The sequence below is a fragment of the Alosa sapidissima genome, chromosome 11 (assembly GCF_018492685.1).
Source record: "Alosa sapidissima isolate fAloSap1 chromosome 11, fAloSap1.pri, whole genome shotgun sequence".
In the NCBI taxonomy this organism is placed as follows: Eukaryota; Metazoa; Chordata; class Actinopteri; order Clupeiformes; family Clupeidae; genus Alosa; species Alosa sapidissima.
This window is the reverse complement of record NC_055967.1, coordinates 12,006,927-12,023,806: the sequence shown is the minus strand read 5'-3', so window position 1 is coordinate 12,023,806 and position 16,880 is coordinate 12,006,927. Positions and strand designations below refer to the sequence as shown.

At 42.7% G+C, this 16,880-nt stretch overlaps 1 protein-coding gene across 4 annotated transcripts; it reads left to right on the top strand.

The window, feature by feature from the left end:
• The first annotated feature begins 5,650 nt into the window (after positions 1-5,650).
• hmg20a (high mobility group 20A) lies at positions 5,651-15,808 on the top strand. 4 transcript variants are annotated; one of them, XM_042109101.1, is made up of 9 exons: positions 5,651-5,885; positions 8,907-9,006; positions 9,439-9,648; positions 10,625-10,757; positions 11,399-11,436; positions 12,433-12,508; positions 12,905-13,120; positions 14,355-14,487; positions 15,244-15,808. In XM_042109101.1, the coding sequence occupies exons 2-9, from the start codon at positions 8,941-8,943 to the stop codon at positions 15,353-15,355; spliced, it is 984 nt and encodes a 327-aa protein (XP_041965035.1). In that variant the 5' UTR covers positions 5,651-5,885; positions 8,907-8,940; the 3' UTR covers positions 15,356-15,808. The 4 variants fall into 4 exon arrangements, with proteins under 4 accessions (XP_041965035.1, XP_041965036.1, XP_041965037.1 ...); XM_042109102.1 differs by having other exon boundaries at positions 5,681-5,885; positions 15,219-15,353; XM_042109100.1 differs by having other exon boundaries at positions 5,690-5,885; positions 15,241-15,808.
• Positions 15,809-16,880: the final 1,072 nt, after the last annotated feature.

The window sequence follows — 16,880 nt, the reverse complement described above, 5'->3', positions numbered from 1 at the left end:
CAAAAATATTTTTTCTCTTCATGTGTGGCCCTAATACTCCGTCGTAGTCGTAGGAGACTGATGGTCCGCGGAGTCGTGTAGTGAAATTAGGCCCGGTGCTTCGTCTGATAATTTGCTGCGAAGTTGATCAAGATACCGCGGACCGACAAAAAAAGAAAACAAACGTTTCTGCTATCGATGTCATTAAACATGGAGCCATGCAATAAAGTGGTGGTATGAGCGTTCATTCAATGCAGGCGTCTGCGCGAGAGAAACTGAAACTAACCGATAACATTGGTATCAAAGCTCCGCTTCAACCTGTTGAATGCTATTTAATTGTTTAACGACACTTAATAGAACAACGTTGATTTTTGGAACTTCCGTAGAAACAGAGCAGAGACTGTATAATACACCGAGAATAATGATTGTGATAATGATAATGACAATTTGATTGGGAGGGAGTGGGGTTGGGTACGTGTAGATGAGCCCTATGACCCCAAAGTCTACCATGACTGGGCCTCAGGTCAAAGAAGTTTGAGAAAGGCTGGTCTACATAACCTGCATCAGATTGAGGTTTGCCGTGATGCGCCTGAAGGCACGGGTTGAGGACCCAATCAGTTACGTCACGTCAGTATGCACATTTGTTTAAATTCATACCTACGTAATCACCATGACCAAAATTGTACTTTTTTTTCACTTTGAATCTTGAAAAAAAAAATCCCCCTCCCCCTGAGAAACAAAGTCTCACTCCTTGCCAACTTTAAAACTTGAGAGCCCTGTGTCTAGCATAAGCTACAACTGCTGGGCAACTTCTGCATACACACACGTTTCTTTAAATGGCACAAATCAGCACGCACGTAGCCAAAGCCATCACAACTATTTTAAGGGAGATTTGGACACTGATAAGGGGCTGGATGACATCACACCTGTAACAAAGCGTGATAGCTATAAAAACATAGCTACACACATGTTATTTTTAACGGCACAAATCAGCACAAACATAGCACAAACGATTGAGACCATTCTGGTGACGTCATGCGAGTAATAAATAAACCATAATAACTTAGAAAACATAGTAGCACAAATGTTTCTTTTAACGGCACAAATCAGCACAAACGATTGAGACCATTTTGGAAAGATTTGGACATTGATGGGGGGCTGGATGACGTCACACGTGTAACAAATAACGTGGAATAAGTAGCACAAATGTTACTTTTAACGGCACAAATGAGCACAAACATAGCACAAACGATTGAGACTATTTTGGGGGAAATTTGAACAAGTATGGGGGGCTGAGTGACATCACTGGCCAGAAAATGTAAAGTTTAATTACTTAAAACCCTTAACAGCACAAACGATCATTTTTACGGCACAAACGTAGCACAAACGAATAGCAGTGTTTTTAATCAATTTTGAATAACATGGGGGCCCAGCTTCACGCAGGTGGAGTAGGGCCACGACATCTTTGCCCGAAATAAAATGTGTTAAACACTCCTTTTGTTCAGACTTCAATTCCTGAATATTTGGAAGCGTATACAGCACGGACTGAATTGCTTCATTATCTTATGCCATTGCCAACTCCTTGAGGACAACAATAGACCTCTCCGGAATAAGTCTCGCCTCCGTAACTTCCGTATCCATCCAACTTCCGGGCGTCGAATGTCTATGGGAAATAACATGGCGTTTCGAAATATCATACCGGTAAAACATCTATAGCTGGCGAAGTAGAAAAGAATGGTGGGCCGATTGGCCTACACACTTTTGCCATTTAGTTTCCACTGCGTTTTTTGATTGTTGGTGCCGTTAAAGTAGAAATATATCAGTAAGAAGCACTAAGCTTCAGACTCCCCCAGTCAAGGTTGCATAGCAACGGCAATGTTTCATAGTTTGTCTTCACCGAAATGGAGTTTGTGACACCAGAGCCTGTCTACGGAGGTGGCACTAACCCTGCGTGAAATCATCATGTTTGATAGGTTGTTAATACATTCTGAAAACGTTATACTGTTCTGATCAAGGTCATGCAAAACAAAGCTATCGACTCAATACGATTCAGCCTCTGATTCCTAGACTGCTTATCATTATCTGTTATTCGTGAAAAAAAATCTCATCTCGTCATGTCTTTAGTGTCTTCGTCGGCAATTTCTTTCTTTTTCAAATATCTCAATAACAGCCAACAAACTCGCACAGTCAAACCAAAGTTAAGTCATGTTGAAAAGAGGCTGAACCTTGCAAACGATTTACATTTACAGTATAGACCACTGAAACCACGCATGAATCACACGTGAAAATGACCATCACGTTAGGTTGTGACTGGGTTGTGAGCAAGATCTAACGTCCTCCTCCGCCCGCGTACATCGGAACTAGCTCCCGGTTAGCATTAATAATCGTTTACTCCTTAAACGGCACCGACAATCAAAAAATCCAGTGGAAACTTGATGGCAGAAGTGTGTAGGCCAATCGGCCCACCAGCTTTTTCTACTTTGTCACCTACAGAGTTTGACAGGTACGATCTTTCGAAACGCCATGTTATTTCCCATAGACATTTGACGACCGGAAGTTGGATGGATACGGAAGTTACGGAGGCGGGACTTGTTCTGGAGAGGTCTATTCAAACACAGCGCAGAATCTTGATGTCGTCTCTCACAACTCCCGCCTCCTGCTCACTAATTGGCTCGAGGCCAATGGCCGGAATCCCAGACGGAGTCGTGGAGGGAGATGAAAATCGAGTGGAAGTACGTAGGAAGGCAAGGCCAGGCTAGCTTTGCTGTAGTTTACTATATTTATATTAGAATTTCCAGCTGCTTGCTTGGCACTTTTATCTGCTAACTCATTTCCTACAACTCCTATATGAGCTGGTACCCATACCAGAGTTATAATAATTCCTGACTTTATCAGATTATTTGCAACTTGCAGTATGTCATACACAATGTCCTGCCTTGACTATGACTGAAACATTTTGATACTGATCAAAGCTGAGCTGGAATCTGAAGCAATTACTGCCTTCCTTGGCCTATTGACCTCCACCCAAAGCAAAGCTAGCCACACAGCAATCAATTCCGCCGTGTAAACTGCTAAATCACTGATTCTTTTACCAACTTTAATTTTAAACTTTGGGATGACATAAGCAACCCCCATTCTTTTATCAGTTAGTTTAGATGCATCTGTATATATAGTTATCTTATATCCTCACTATACCTCTCCATTAAATAGCTCTGCACCCTGTATTTGTCCATGTCATTATCTTGTTTTCCTTCTAATAATCTCAAAGACACCTCCTTAGAAACACATGGTGGAGTAGCTGGGAAAGGTACAGTGGGACTTATTTTTAATTCATTAAACGCCATTTTGTTTACTTTATCATTGATGACCCAACCAAAACTTCTGACTTGAGCGTTTCCACGCTCTTGGCATTGCTTCAAAACTGACTGACATATGATCTTCATTATGACCTCTCAAGTTTGCCCAATACACACGGGCTAGCTGATCTCTTCTAAGGTGAAGAGGCATTTCTCCCATCTCCACCTGGATAGCTGTCACTGGTGTGGTTTTGACAGCACCAAAGCATAACCTTAATGCCTGATTTTGGATCACATCCAACTTACTCAACCATGTTTTGGCTGCAGAGCCATATATTATGCAACCATAGTCAAATACAGACCTGATCAATTCTGTATAAATTGTTCTTAGAGCAGGTACTTGCTCCCCACTCCACTCCGCATAGACATCTCATTACATTCAACTCAGGATAACTTCACTTTTATTTCCTTAGCCAATTTCTTTCTTGAAAAAAACATTGTTTTGGTCTTATCAATTGAGATTCTAAAACCCCAATCTAATAGACCATTTATCCACTACATCAACTGCTTGCTGTATCTTATTCACCACAAATTCAACATTCCTCCCTCCGCCCCATCATCTGCACAACAATGCTACATCTACAAAATTCTCCACTTCCTTAAAAATGTCATTTATCATGATGGAGAACAATACTGATAATACTCCCTTGCGGGATACCATTTTCTACCTGAGTCCTTCCTTCCAGATCATGTCGTATGCTTTCTCAATATCACAAAAGACAGCCACCACTGACTCCTTATTCACTTGAGCTCGTCTTATGCATCCTTCAAAAATACTAAAGGATCCATAGTACCTCTACCTCTTCTAAAAACACTCTGATAATTTTGTATCAATCCTTTAGTCTCAACTATATATAAGCCTGTCATTTATTATTCTTTCCATTGTTTTCCCCATTTGAGATGTAAGTGCTATTGGCCTGTAGTTGTTAGGAATCTTTGGATCTTTCCCAGGTTTTTAATAGGGATAATTATATATTATTTCCATGCCCTTGGAATAATTCCCTCTGTCCATACCTTATTGTAAAGAGACAATAACACTTCCTTTCCTTTGTCAGTTAAGTTTTCCAACATAGCATAACAAATCCCATCCTCCCCTGGTGAAGATTTACCTAACTTTCTCAGAGCATTATTGAGTTCGGTTAATGTGATTAATTCATCCAACACCCCTCCTATCACAACTTCATTCTCAAAATTATGTTTATATTTTTCAATTGTTTCTGCTCTTGCTCCCTTTTCCTGTTGGCTAAGATTTTCATTAGGTTACTATGTACCTTACTCAGAGCCTTTGCAATTATCTCTGCTTTGCCAATGCTACTTAGTTATTACATTTTGACCTTCATGCAACACAGGATATCCATATTATTTTCCACTCCCTTTCATTTTCTTTATCATTCCCCAAACTCTCTCCACTTGAGTAGTTCTTCCTACAGAGTCACAGAACCTTCTCCAGCAACCATTCTTAGTATCCCTTATAGTTTTCCTTAACTGCTTGAGATTCCTTAAACTTAATTAAGTTTTGGAAATTATTTGTTCTTTTCAAAACTCTAAAAGCTTTGTTCCTATCTTTAATTGCTTTTTTGCATTCATTAGACCACCATATTTTACTTAAATTCTTGGGTTTGGGTTAGAAATGGCTAAACTTGCAGCACTGATTATGCCACTAATCTTTCTTTGCATAAACTTTCAATATCTTTATTGATAACTATTACTGACAGCATCTCATCACTAATCTCTCTAAATGTGTCCCAATCTGCTTTCTCTAATATCTCTCATTTTTGACTTCATGCTCAATTGCAACTTCCATCCTACTTGAATTTTAATAGGGAAGTGGTCACTACCTATAGCGTTATCCTTCAATACCTCCCATTCACACTTGTCTGCTAATGACATTGTAGCTAATGTGAGGTCTTTTGCTGATTATGTTCCCTAACAATATCCAACCTAGTACCTGAGCCATCATTCAGACAAACTAATTCTTCCTCATCCATACATTCTAACATCACATCCCCATTGACATCATTCTTATCCCCCCACAATGTACTATGTGCATTAAAATCACCACACAATATCACTCTCCCCTTTGTATCCTTTCAAATGTCTGCCAATTGGCTTAATTCTGGCAAATACTGATACTGTAGCATTTTTCGCCATATAAGACAATTTCATATTTTGTAGCAAACTTTGTCAGGGACCACCTGACAATGTGCTGCAGATCCCTGGGGGTCCCCGGACCCCACTTTGAGAACCAAGTTCTAAATAGACGAATACAGCGTGTCATCTGGAACCAAATAGAACGTTCAAGCATTGTTTTTGTTTTTATTGTTGAAAGGGTCTATACAATCTCTCATATACGGTAATAATACAGTTTTGAAGAGACGCTCTATGTAGAACTGCGCAGCATAGTCTATTGTAATATTGGATTTTTTTTAACATCCCCTCGGTTTGTGCTGGCAGCTGCGACTTCAATGCGCGTCTTCTTGTATTGTTTTGATTTCTGAAGTTCCTTGACTGATATTTTACCTGCCCTAGCCCTAAACACGACTGAGACAGGTCAGTGTGAAACTCTAACGTTTATTTTATAGAACAATATGACGGTATATTTAACAGGCAATGGAAATGTAGATAAAGGAAATCGACCATCATCATTATGCTAGGCTAGTTACCAATAGGAAGATAGGCTATTGCTTGCTAAGGCTACCATTAACGTTAGCTGTAACAGTCATGTAGTTGGATTAATGATGGTACCATCTGATGGGACCACTGATCAGTCAAATACCTTGCTTCATTAGACAAAAGCAACGTCAACGCATACTTTGGACCGACTGGGGTTTTATATTCTAACTTTGTGCTAACGTTAGTCCTAGTGCTAGCTAGCTTCTATCCAGATAACGTTAAGTTAGCTGAATTTCTAGCGAACATTAGCTTGCCCTTTATTTGGATCCATAACCATAGCTTGGAAATAATCGTAGACAATTGCACCCGGTTAAACCTTTATCCGTGACTTAGCTACGATACAGATCAAACGGTTTCATAATTTTACCAATAGTGTCGATTATGTCATTGCATTTGGTTGCCGCAGTGTGAACGTACATAGCTGTCGCTAACTAGCGTTAGCTTCAGGCCTTTAACTGTCTAGTTGCTGGCATGTCAATTTCACGATACCATGGGGCCAGTTGGTTTCTTAACTGTGTCCAGCATTTGAAAGCGATTGCCCTAAATGGATTCTGTCAAATACTCAATAGGAATATTTGCTACCAGCTGCTGCAATTATATGCCTAAATATATGCCTAGCTAAATTAGTTTGTTAATGTTACTTGTAATTGGGCATTACTGTGTTACAGAAAATTACAGCGTATAGTTTGGCAAACGTCCCAAAAGATGACCCTAGCCTTGATATTTACATATATTCGAAGTTAACATTATTCTGCATGAGAACACTTTAATGACTAGGCTAGTGCAAGATCATGTGTGTTTTGACCCTTTGCTTGTTTTGTTTGAACAAATTCAGTCGAACAGTTTCAGCATATCGATTCCTCAGTGTTAATCTTTCTGGTCCTCACCCTACTTTTTAGCATGTCTTTATGTTTAAATGTTCAGATTATCAACAGAAATGCCGAAACGTGCCCCACATTATAGATAATATGTTTGCTTTTTCATTCACAACCACTGATTAGTTGCAATAACAATGTTATGTACACTTAGCACAGTAGAGGGCACTGCTGTACTAGTATTCTTTACTGATATCTGGTTCCTATACGTGCAGGGTTTTAACACGCAGCTGCTGCCTGAGATTCCACAGCTAATCACCCCAAAAGGGAAGTTTTAACTGCAGCAATCAAGTAATTGTTTCATGCTGCTGCCTCCTGCATGTCAAACCACCCTAACTGCTTTTGAGTTGATCAGCCAAGCTGTTGCTCCTTATTATCAGCACTTTTGGCAGGATCCAAAATGCCATGGAAATTCCATGGTGGACCAAGTGAACAATTCTGTTGGACATGCATTTCATTTGCAATGCAAAATGAAAATGGAATGCTTTTTGGCATGCGCCTGCTTGCCTGACCTTACTTTTCTCCATCTTCTAGCTTTCGTTTTACTTTTCCCACAGTATTGAATGACTGGATGGAGAGAGCCACAATGTGTCTGCTTGACTCTGAGTGGGGATTTAGGGGTCAGAGGTGAAAAAACATAGTGACAATGGTTGGAGTTGTATTTGCTTGTGGTCTTGGCTGTTTGAGACCTGTAACAAAACCCCTGACCCTGACTAAAGCACAGAATTGTCCCGCAGCCGTTCACACAGGGGTCTGATTTTTCTCATCCAGGGGCCACCATGTTGAATTCAATCAGCGAATCTCGTTCTCGGGTCCGCAGGCTCTGTCGCTGCTTTCCTTTGAAAGCCAACAGTGTAGTGCATTCAGCTTGGTGTCTCTTTCGCTGTGTCTGAACTGTTTTGTAGCCGTGCTACTGGTCTCTGCCGTGTCTCGTGTTCAGGAAATGCACAAAGCCACCCCAGTTCTCGGTTGCAGCCAGGGTACGGTGACCCGAGAGGAAATGTGGCCCCGGCTGCACTCTGAAGGGGGACTTTTTTTCCACCAGCACTGAATGTGAAACTTTTTACTGCCGCCACCGCTTCTCTGGACAGCATTTGTGTGTCAGAGGAAAACACTATCTGGCAACGCATAGCAGCAGCGGGGTGGAAAGAAGGGTTTAGTGGTCACACTGTCAGATTAAAAAGGAGAAGACTAAGAGACTTCCAGATGCGTTTAAGAAATAGCCGCAGGTAGCAAAGATGGGCAATTTTCATGTCAAAAGTTTCATGTCAGATGAGAGGATGACATCGGAGAGAGAGAGAGCGAGAGAGAGCTGTTAAGCTTAGGTGTTCAAAATGAAAAGTCGTGTCAAAATTTGATGGGCTTCAGTATTCTCATTCAGTATATGACAAAGCAATCTGTCATTGTGTCTATTTTGGATTCTGATTTTTTTTTAAAAGAAAAAAAACCTGCCTTGGATGGGTTTCAAGCTACTAGTCATTCTATCAACAAGCCATTAGTCTCCCTTCCCAAACAATAAATGAATCATCATGTTAATTAAAAACAATAGGATGTTTTGGCATGTAGATTATGTCATCCGCTGATTATGTAAAATGATTATTGTGTCGACGTTTCAAATGAGTACACTGTCAGCATGTAGGTGCACAAGTACACACACAAACACACACACACACACACACACACACACACACACACACAAACAGTATCTGCCATGCAAGCTAGTTTCTCAGTAAATCACTTCTCATTTAATGTGTCTGTACCAAAGATGTGTCTTTCACCTGGCATCCATTTACCAAACCCCCAGACATATATGTTCCTTACAGGTAAAGACCAAGAACAGCATGTTCATGAATCCTCAACATCTGGGTCTTATCTGAATATAGCCCAGACAGTGTTGGTATAGATTTCTGACATAGTTTCAGTCCGATCCATGCTAGTGGATGTGCCAACACACACCCATCCTCACACACACACACCTACACTCATTCATTTCATACCCTCATCAGCCATTTGTGCCCAGCAGGACTTGTCTGGTCTTGTGGATAGAGGAGAAGGCCATGGAGGAGCAGACTGGCTCGCCTGGTGCCAACACAGATAACAGCAGCCAGAGAAATGGAGAAGAGGTAAGACACTGGACTGTGGCTTTTCACTCAAGGAAAACGGCCTCAGTGTGTACCTGTATAGTTTTGTCTGTATCTATCTGTCTGTCTGTCTGTCTGTCTCAATCAATCAATCAATCAATCAATCAAGGAGTAGAGACTTTTCTACTTGGACTGATCAGATGTACTTATAGCCTTTATATCCTGCTGAATATCCAGCCTGAAAAAGTAATTGCACCCATTTGTCTGTGTTGCATGATTGCCCTTTTCCTGTGTTGTTTCACGGAACACTATTTTGGTATTGCTGCTAAGAGGTAGGATTATGATAGTTTTCCAATTGTTGGGTATTATTCTTAACTACATAATGTGATGTTTAACACAGTTGTTGTTTGTAAATGTTAGGAGGTTCTAAGTTTCTTGAGGGCCTATAAGGGTTACTTGTTTGGTTCCACACAGAAGCCCAGACGCACAAGCTGGACCAAAGGACGGAAGCGGAAGAAGCCTGTGAAGGACAGCAATGCGCCCAAGGCCCCGCTGACGGGCTACGTGCGCTTCATGAATGACCGTCGCGAGCAGCTGAGGGCGGAGAGACCCGACGTGCCCTTCCCCGAGATCACCCGCATGCTGGGCAATGAGTGGAGCAAGCTTCCGCCGGACGAGAAGCAAGTAGGGTGGTTAGGAGAGTCGCAAGGCCTCATCTACTCTTACCTTCCCTTAACATTACAGAAAAAAGGCTTATGCATTTCCCACTTCTGTTGTCTCTCTTTGTGTAGGAATGTGCTTGGTAGTGCTCCATAAAATCTCTTTTTTGTGGAAAATATTTGCTTCAGGTCAACATGCCTTGGGTTAGAGAAATTGCTCAAATGTAATCTCTCTGGAAATCACTGTTGCTGTTTTTAAAGCAATGGCCTGGAAGAGCTTTAATGAAATCATTCTCTGAAATTCTCCTCAGCCCTCAGATGAATGAACCGATAAAGAGATGCCATTAGGTGGCCAACTGCCACAAAGGGCAGTTCGAGTTCAATTTCGAGTGACCAATGAACAGCAAGATTTATTTTTTTGATCTGCTGGCCAAATGCTGACTGCTAAATTGAATTTCCTCATTTTCACGCGAACACTGTGGTCAGATTAGGTAATGGAAAAAAAAAAGTTTCATGTTCATTACTTAACCAAAGACTTCAGTTAGATCTCAGGTATATATCAGATTCAGTAGGCTCTGGGAAAGCCAAGAATAGTGCAAGCCCGGACAAGCATAAATTACTCTGGTGTGCTCCTGGTTTGAAAAGGTTTGCTAATGAATTAAATAAATTGCTTAAGAGTAGGCTCTCCTTATCCCTCAATGGTATTAAGTTGTATTTAGTTGATAAGATCATTAGACCTGTGTAAACCAAGCAGGCTCAAATAACTGTGTCATGTTGTATACAACTTTACCTCACGCCACTCTTTCGTTTACTGTTGAGAAATCAAATATGAAAGTCTAGGTGAGGGCTGTCTCTGCGAGTGTTTTTTTTTGGGTGGGGTGTCTGGTGGGGTGTCTTTATGTTGGCTCTCCAATCAAACCCTGTATTTCTATCTCATGCACACAAACACTTACATTCAGAAACCCAACACAAACACTCTCACTCTTTCTTTGTGTCGGCAGCGTTATCTTGACGAAGCGGAGAAGGATAAGGAGCGTTACATGCAAGAGCTGGAAAAGTACCAGAAGACGGAGGCCTACAAGCACTACACCCGGAAGGTGCAGGAGAAACAGAAGGGCAAGAGGCACAGGGGAGGTACGGTGGCCCTAAGGTCCAAATTCCTCACACTCCCCCCACTACTCGCTCACCATGGGGAGGTACGGTGGCCCTAAGGTCCAAATCTCTCCCACTCTCACTAGTCGCTCACCATGGGGAGGTACGGTGGCCCAAAAGTCAAATTCTCTCACACTCCTCCCACTACTCACTCACCATGGCATCTCAGCACAGCCAGCTGCTTCCCCCGAAGCCACTCAGTCACTTATCTGATTATAAGACTGCTCAGTCTGAGGCCCCATGCACTCACAAATGCAAAAGATCTGCATAATCAAGGGGTTTATTTCTCAAAGTTCACATATCAGACCCGAAAAACCATTTATGCCAGGGCTTAAAGTGGTGCTGTCTTGCCAGAATGCAATAAAGTTTATAAATTAATAAAGTGAATTGAATTGAATTGATCATGCTGTTATTAGAATGCTGTAGTTTTATTCCTACATCTCCGAAAGGCTTCTGGTCTGCATTTTGGGGCCCCATGGCTGAAATATCCCCTTTGGCTCGCCAGCCAGATAACGTCTACGTGATTCATTCCCAATCACTTCAAGATGTATTGAAAGGACGTGCTTTACAGTAGACATGATGAATCACCCAGAGCCTCTCTGTATGCTTTTCCTGCCTCACAGATGTTGGCCGCCAGGTAGCCAGTGAGTCTCTTCACGAGGTAAGCCGTTGTACTTCTCTGCTCTGCCCCCATAAAAAAATGTACTGGGGACTAAAAGTGCCTGAATAAATCCAGTATACGGCTCCGGTTTCTCCCCTCCTTGCTGTGAAATCTTTTCGAGCCTGGCCAGAGTGTTTGCTACAAATTAAGTTTCTAATTGCAGCGGCCCTAAAAGCTGGATTAAGGAGCCTTGGCACAGTGTCTCTGAGTCTTCAGCTGTTAAAATGCTGTTTGGAGCATAAGTCAATTTTATGGAGTTAAGCAATGTGATTAAGGATCCTCGGCTTCAGTCTGTCAGCAGTTTATGTAACGCAGGCCAGGGTGGTTCCATAGAAGTGTCTGTTGACATACAGCTATAATATGCACTGATGTCCCAAAATGTTTTTGCAGGACCAAAGGGCCTGTCATGCAAGTAATTTGTTAGGTTTGTGAGGAATCTCTCTCTCTCTCTCATTCACTCACTCACACACACACACACACACACACACACACTCTCACTCTCTCTCTCTCTCTGTCACTCTCTGTGTCTGAGCAGGTGTCAGCTTCATTCCTGGCCTCTGAAGGAGATTAATTGCCCCAGAGTGATGAAATGACCTTTTTTACATCATAGCTCGCTATGAGACTGTGGGCCAGGCAGTGTGGCAGTGCTCTGGATTTAACTCAGCAGAGGGCTTTAGTCCATCCGTGAAGACACCAGGGTGAAGTTAGCAGTGATATATGAGCATAGTCAGGCAACGGGGACGGATGGGTGCAATTTTGCTCTGAAGTATGGAACAGGCTCCATCAGCAAGACATAAAAGATTTGGAGTTTTGAAACTTTTTTTTCTCTGTTGCCGATAGCTATCTGTATGTGACACTTGCAGTCTGGCATTGTTCACAGCAATCAGATTTCTCATCATCTTTGGGCTCTCATCCCCTCGATTTTTCTTCATTACTGTCTTTCTACTCCCCAACAATCCCCCCTCACCCCACCCCCACCTCTGCCTCGCCTGATAGAAAGACGCTGAAGGGAAGGACAGGTCTGTGTTTGATATCCCCATCTTCACAGAGGAGTTTCTCAACCACAGCAAATGTAAGTACCGGACACACATGTGCGCACACACACACACACACACACTAGGAGTACACACCTGCCTACTTTAAACCACCTTCACACTCATACACACATACACATTTGGTAGTAGCACACACCTGCCTACTTTGAACCACCTTCACACATGCACGTACACACAACACACATCACATGCATGTACACTAGCATCACACGCATCTACTTTGAATCCCCTACATCAAGTCACCTCAAATGGTAAAAAGGACTAACATCTCCACATCGAATACAGTTCTCTTTGGTGCAGAGTTCCTTCCTGAAAGCTCCTTTGAGCTCTTTTGAGATTCTCTGACTTGTTCCTCTGTGGCCCTCCGGTCCTCTTCCCTCACCACTCCCCCCTCCACCCCCCAATCCCCTCAGCGCGCGAGGCGGAGATGCGGCAGCTGCGTAAGACCAACATGGAGTACGAGGAGCGCAACGCGGCGCTGCAGAAGCACGTGGAGAGCATGCGCAGCGCCGTGGAGCGCCTGGAGGGCGACCTGATGCAAGAGCGTGGACGCAACGGCATGCTGCAGCAGCACCTGGAGACGCTGAGGCAGGCGCTCACTGGCAGCTTCTCCCAGTACCCTCTGCCAGGTACACACGCGCACACACACACACACACACACACACACACACACACACAGTGCATACACACACACACACACACGTGAATGCACATGCACACATGGTATTTCACATACAGACGCATACATGGATAGACAATCATTATGGGCCCACAGACAGACACCCTTTATTGTGATTAATACATATCACTACACATGCACAGTGTATCAATAGCTTTACATAACTTACATGTATACAGAATTATCATGACTATCAATAGCTTAACATTCAAGCTTTCACTTGCACAATTGTCACAGAGAATTCCATCTGGCTTTATGTGTACACATAAACACACATACACACGCAAGCACAAGTGCTGCACGTCTCTTTGTTTTGCTTGTAAGCACTCTCTGATTTATCACGTGGATTATGACCACGTGTACCGTGTGTGTGTGCGTGCGTGTGTGTGTGTGTGTGTGTGTGCGCGCGCACTGTACTGTAGCTGGACAGGTTTTGTTGGCACCAGGCCTGCCCTGCTGTCCGGTACAGATGTGCGGTCTGTGCTCAAGGCTCCTCAGCGTGGCTTGCACATCTGCTGCACCGGGGCAGAGCTTGAGGGGGATAAGGAAGGTCTGCCAGGAGGACATCTTTTATTCATGATAACCCACTGCAGTCATTACTGCCAGCTTCACTGGCAGAGGTAGTTCAAATGTTAATGCTAGTGTTAGGGAATTGGTTATAGGATGAATTAATAATTAACCCTGGAATTCTGTGTTTTCTGCGTTGTCTGACTTTGAAAGTGTGCAGCTGAAGGACATTGCTGCATCTCAGGGGGCTTGTAATGTAATGTTAATGCGTCATGAACAATTTGGCTTTTGCACTTGAGGTCTCCTTTCTTTGAGGATTGGAGATGCCAATGGCCTGCCTGGCCTGCCTTCAGCTCCCCCAAAGGGGCTTTTTCTTTCTTTCTTTCTTTCTTTCTTTCTTTCTTTCTTTCTTTCTTTTTACTCTCTCTCTTTCTGTGAACTGCAGCCTAGATTTGAATCCTTCTGCTCACCATGAGTTGTATGTCAGTGAAGGTGGCCTGTAGGCACTTAATGCTTAATCAACGCCTAGGTGAGGTTAGCAATAAAGATGAAATTCAATCATACTGCATCGTCTCAGGCACTTGGCTTAGGCAGCTTTAATAATCCACCACATTATTCACAAACCGCTTCTTATCGCTTGGCCCCTGCGTCACCCTGACTGTTCTCTGGATCTGTAGGCAGTGGAGAGATGCCCACAGTGGACTCCATCGACACCTACATGAAAAAGCTGCACAGCCTCATTCTGACCAACCCCCAGGAGCACGAGAGCCTGATCAACACCGTCAGAGAGGTGGTGAACCGCCTGGAGAGGTAAGTCTAGCTCCATGGTGCAGATAGACGCACGTGTTCCTGTTACTCTCCGATGCAGACAGAAACAGATGCTTTGAGAAAACAAAACATTCTCCTAGGCTCCCCCATATTATGAGTGATTAGATTTACAGCACAGTCTGTCAGCTGATTTAACCTGTGAGAAAACACGCAAGCAGAGAGACTGTCCATGACTGCCAATAATTTTGTGCTTTCACTGCTCACTGAAAGGTAAGGTTGGGTTCGTATAGTGGCTTCATCCCTTGGGCACCAGACTGACATGTTTTTTTCACCTCAGGGCGCTCATATTAAATTGTTTCCGTTACAATGCGCCTCGCATTTATAAAAGCGGGGCGCAAGCAGAAAAAAAGCATTAAAATAGTTTTGAGGTTGTGTTTTTTTTAACAATGGGTCGTTCGTTAGCTTGCTTGCCTGCCTTAGCGAAGTCAGGAAGCTAGCGATTTAGCCAAATATAACGTATCATAGCAACAATATGTACACAATCAGTTTCTACCTTGCATGTTTTTAACACTCACTACTTTGAAATACACTCTGGAGGTGAAAAAAGCAGTGTGAGTGCCGCCCTATAAGGCAGTAAGAGATCCTAACATTGCCTTTACCCATCTAAAGGCTAGAAACTACATGACTGTTTTTAATGTGGAATCCTGTTAATGATATCGGAGTGATGAAAGCCTCCTACTGATGTTCACATCACTAAACCAAACTGGCCGCAGGTAACTGAAGTTTCCTCATCAGAAGCTGTGGAGAGGTGATCCTCAGGCTGAGCGTCCATGGGTCCTCATCCGACTCATCCGCTCAGACGCCGCCACCACCACCACTACCGCCAAGAGGTCCATTTGTAGTCCTGTGAGGAAGACACTGCCCATTTTCTGTCAATTTTTAAGTATCTCATGCCACATGTGGAACCGTGACTGAATATTTCTTTCTTTTCTACAGTGAGCCTTCCGTTTTTTAAACTTTTTTTATTTTCTTGTTTTTATTTCAATACTCCTCTTTGCCATGACAAGAGACAGGAAGAATGCCAATGCCCATGTCTACTTTGGTGGGTTTTTGTCAAAGGTACAAATGAGCAGCTGATGGGAGGAGTTTGTTCTCATTTTATCTGTCTAAAACCATGCACACATTGTTGACTAAATGTTTGCTAATACATGGTTTTGACATTTTTAATGTCAAGGTCAGTTAGAAAGAATGTTTTTTTAAATGTGTCACATATTCTGGTTCTGAAATTATTTTGTAGCTTGCCGTCACAGAATAGCTTAAGTGTGACAATGTTTTGTCTAATAAAGTGCATTTACAGTAATGACTGCATTTGTTGTAAAGCTTTCATTCAACAGGAGAATATAGCACATCAGTGTCGCTTGTCCTGGTCATATTGAGGGTGTGTGCAAGAAAATACATTTAAAGGTACACTATGCAGGCAAGTGTTTTGGGAACTGTAAAGCTTCCTCTAGAGTTGCAATATATTTATATCCTCCTCTGCCTTTGTATATAGCAAACTTTTCGTGACTTGTCCCGAAACTCCCATTGTACACAATGAAATGCTCTTGTTGTAGAGGTGAAGGACTAACAACAGGCAAAAACTAACTCCAAAGAGCTATATCTACTGACAAGACTTTGCGGGCCGCCTATCTTTAAAATGTTGTATTGCCGGTTTTCTTTGTAGCGACTCACTATGTCTATGCTGTATCGCTATGCTAGGTGAACAATTCCCCCATTACAAGTTCATTTATCTTCGGAAAGGTTATATTAAGGTGAAAATATTGCATAGTGTACCTTTAATAGGTTGTGATCTTTGTTGAACTGTCAATATTCTATGAGGGGTACAGTATGTATTTTTGTAATACCAAAGCAGGTCATGCAAGGTACAAGAGGGGGAGCTGTAGAATGATTTTTCCCTGTTGATGGTACTTTGCTAATGTAATTGCAACAGGTGTGGTTTATGTTATGACCATGAATGGTCAAAGGCTTTTGTCTGTGACACTGACTCATGGGGAAATTATCACGTTGTGTTTTTAAGCATGGAGGGTATGCTGGCAGTCAGATGAGCCTTGCAGATGTGAAGTCTGGAGTCCCATTGTTTCAGAGCAACTTGTGGAGAAACAGCCCAAGGGCATATATTAGAGGGCTCACTATGACAGTGCCAAGCCAAGCAGAAGAGAGAGATCTCTATTGTGCTGTCAAAAAACAGGAGTGTTCTTAGCGCCAGCATTTGTCCATAATTTTCAGCAGCAGACTGTCAGTTCAGCCCATAACTTTGCAGTCCCCCATGGAGTGAGGCCTTGAGCAGGCAGATTTTTCTAAATGGTTCACCCGTTCAAATGTTACACAGCCAAGAAATAATTTCCCCTACCATCTGTGGTCTGCACTTTGTACTT

Excerpts from the sequence above, each read along its gene's own strand:
- hmg20a (XM_042109100.1), top strand. The coding sequence starts at position 8,941 with ATGGAGGAGCAGACTGGCTCGCCTGGTGCCAACACAGATAACAGCAGC. Across the intron at positions 13,121-14,354 it reads CTCCCAGTACCCTCTGCCAG|GCAGTGGAGAGATGCCCACA; the intron begins GTACACACGCGC and ends CTGGATCTGTAG. Across the intron at positions 14,488-15,240 it reads GTGGTGAACCGCCTGGAGAG|AAGCTGTGGAGAGGTGATCC; the intron begins GTAAGTCTAGCT and ends TTTCCTCATCAG.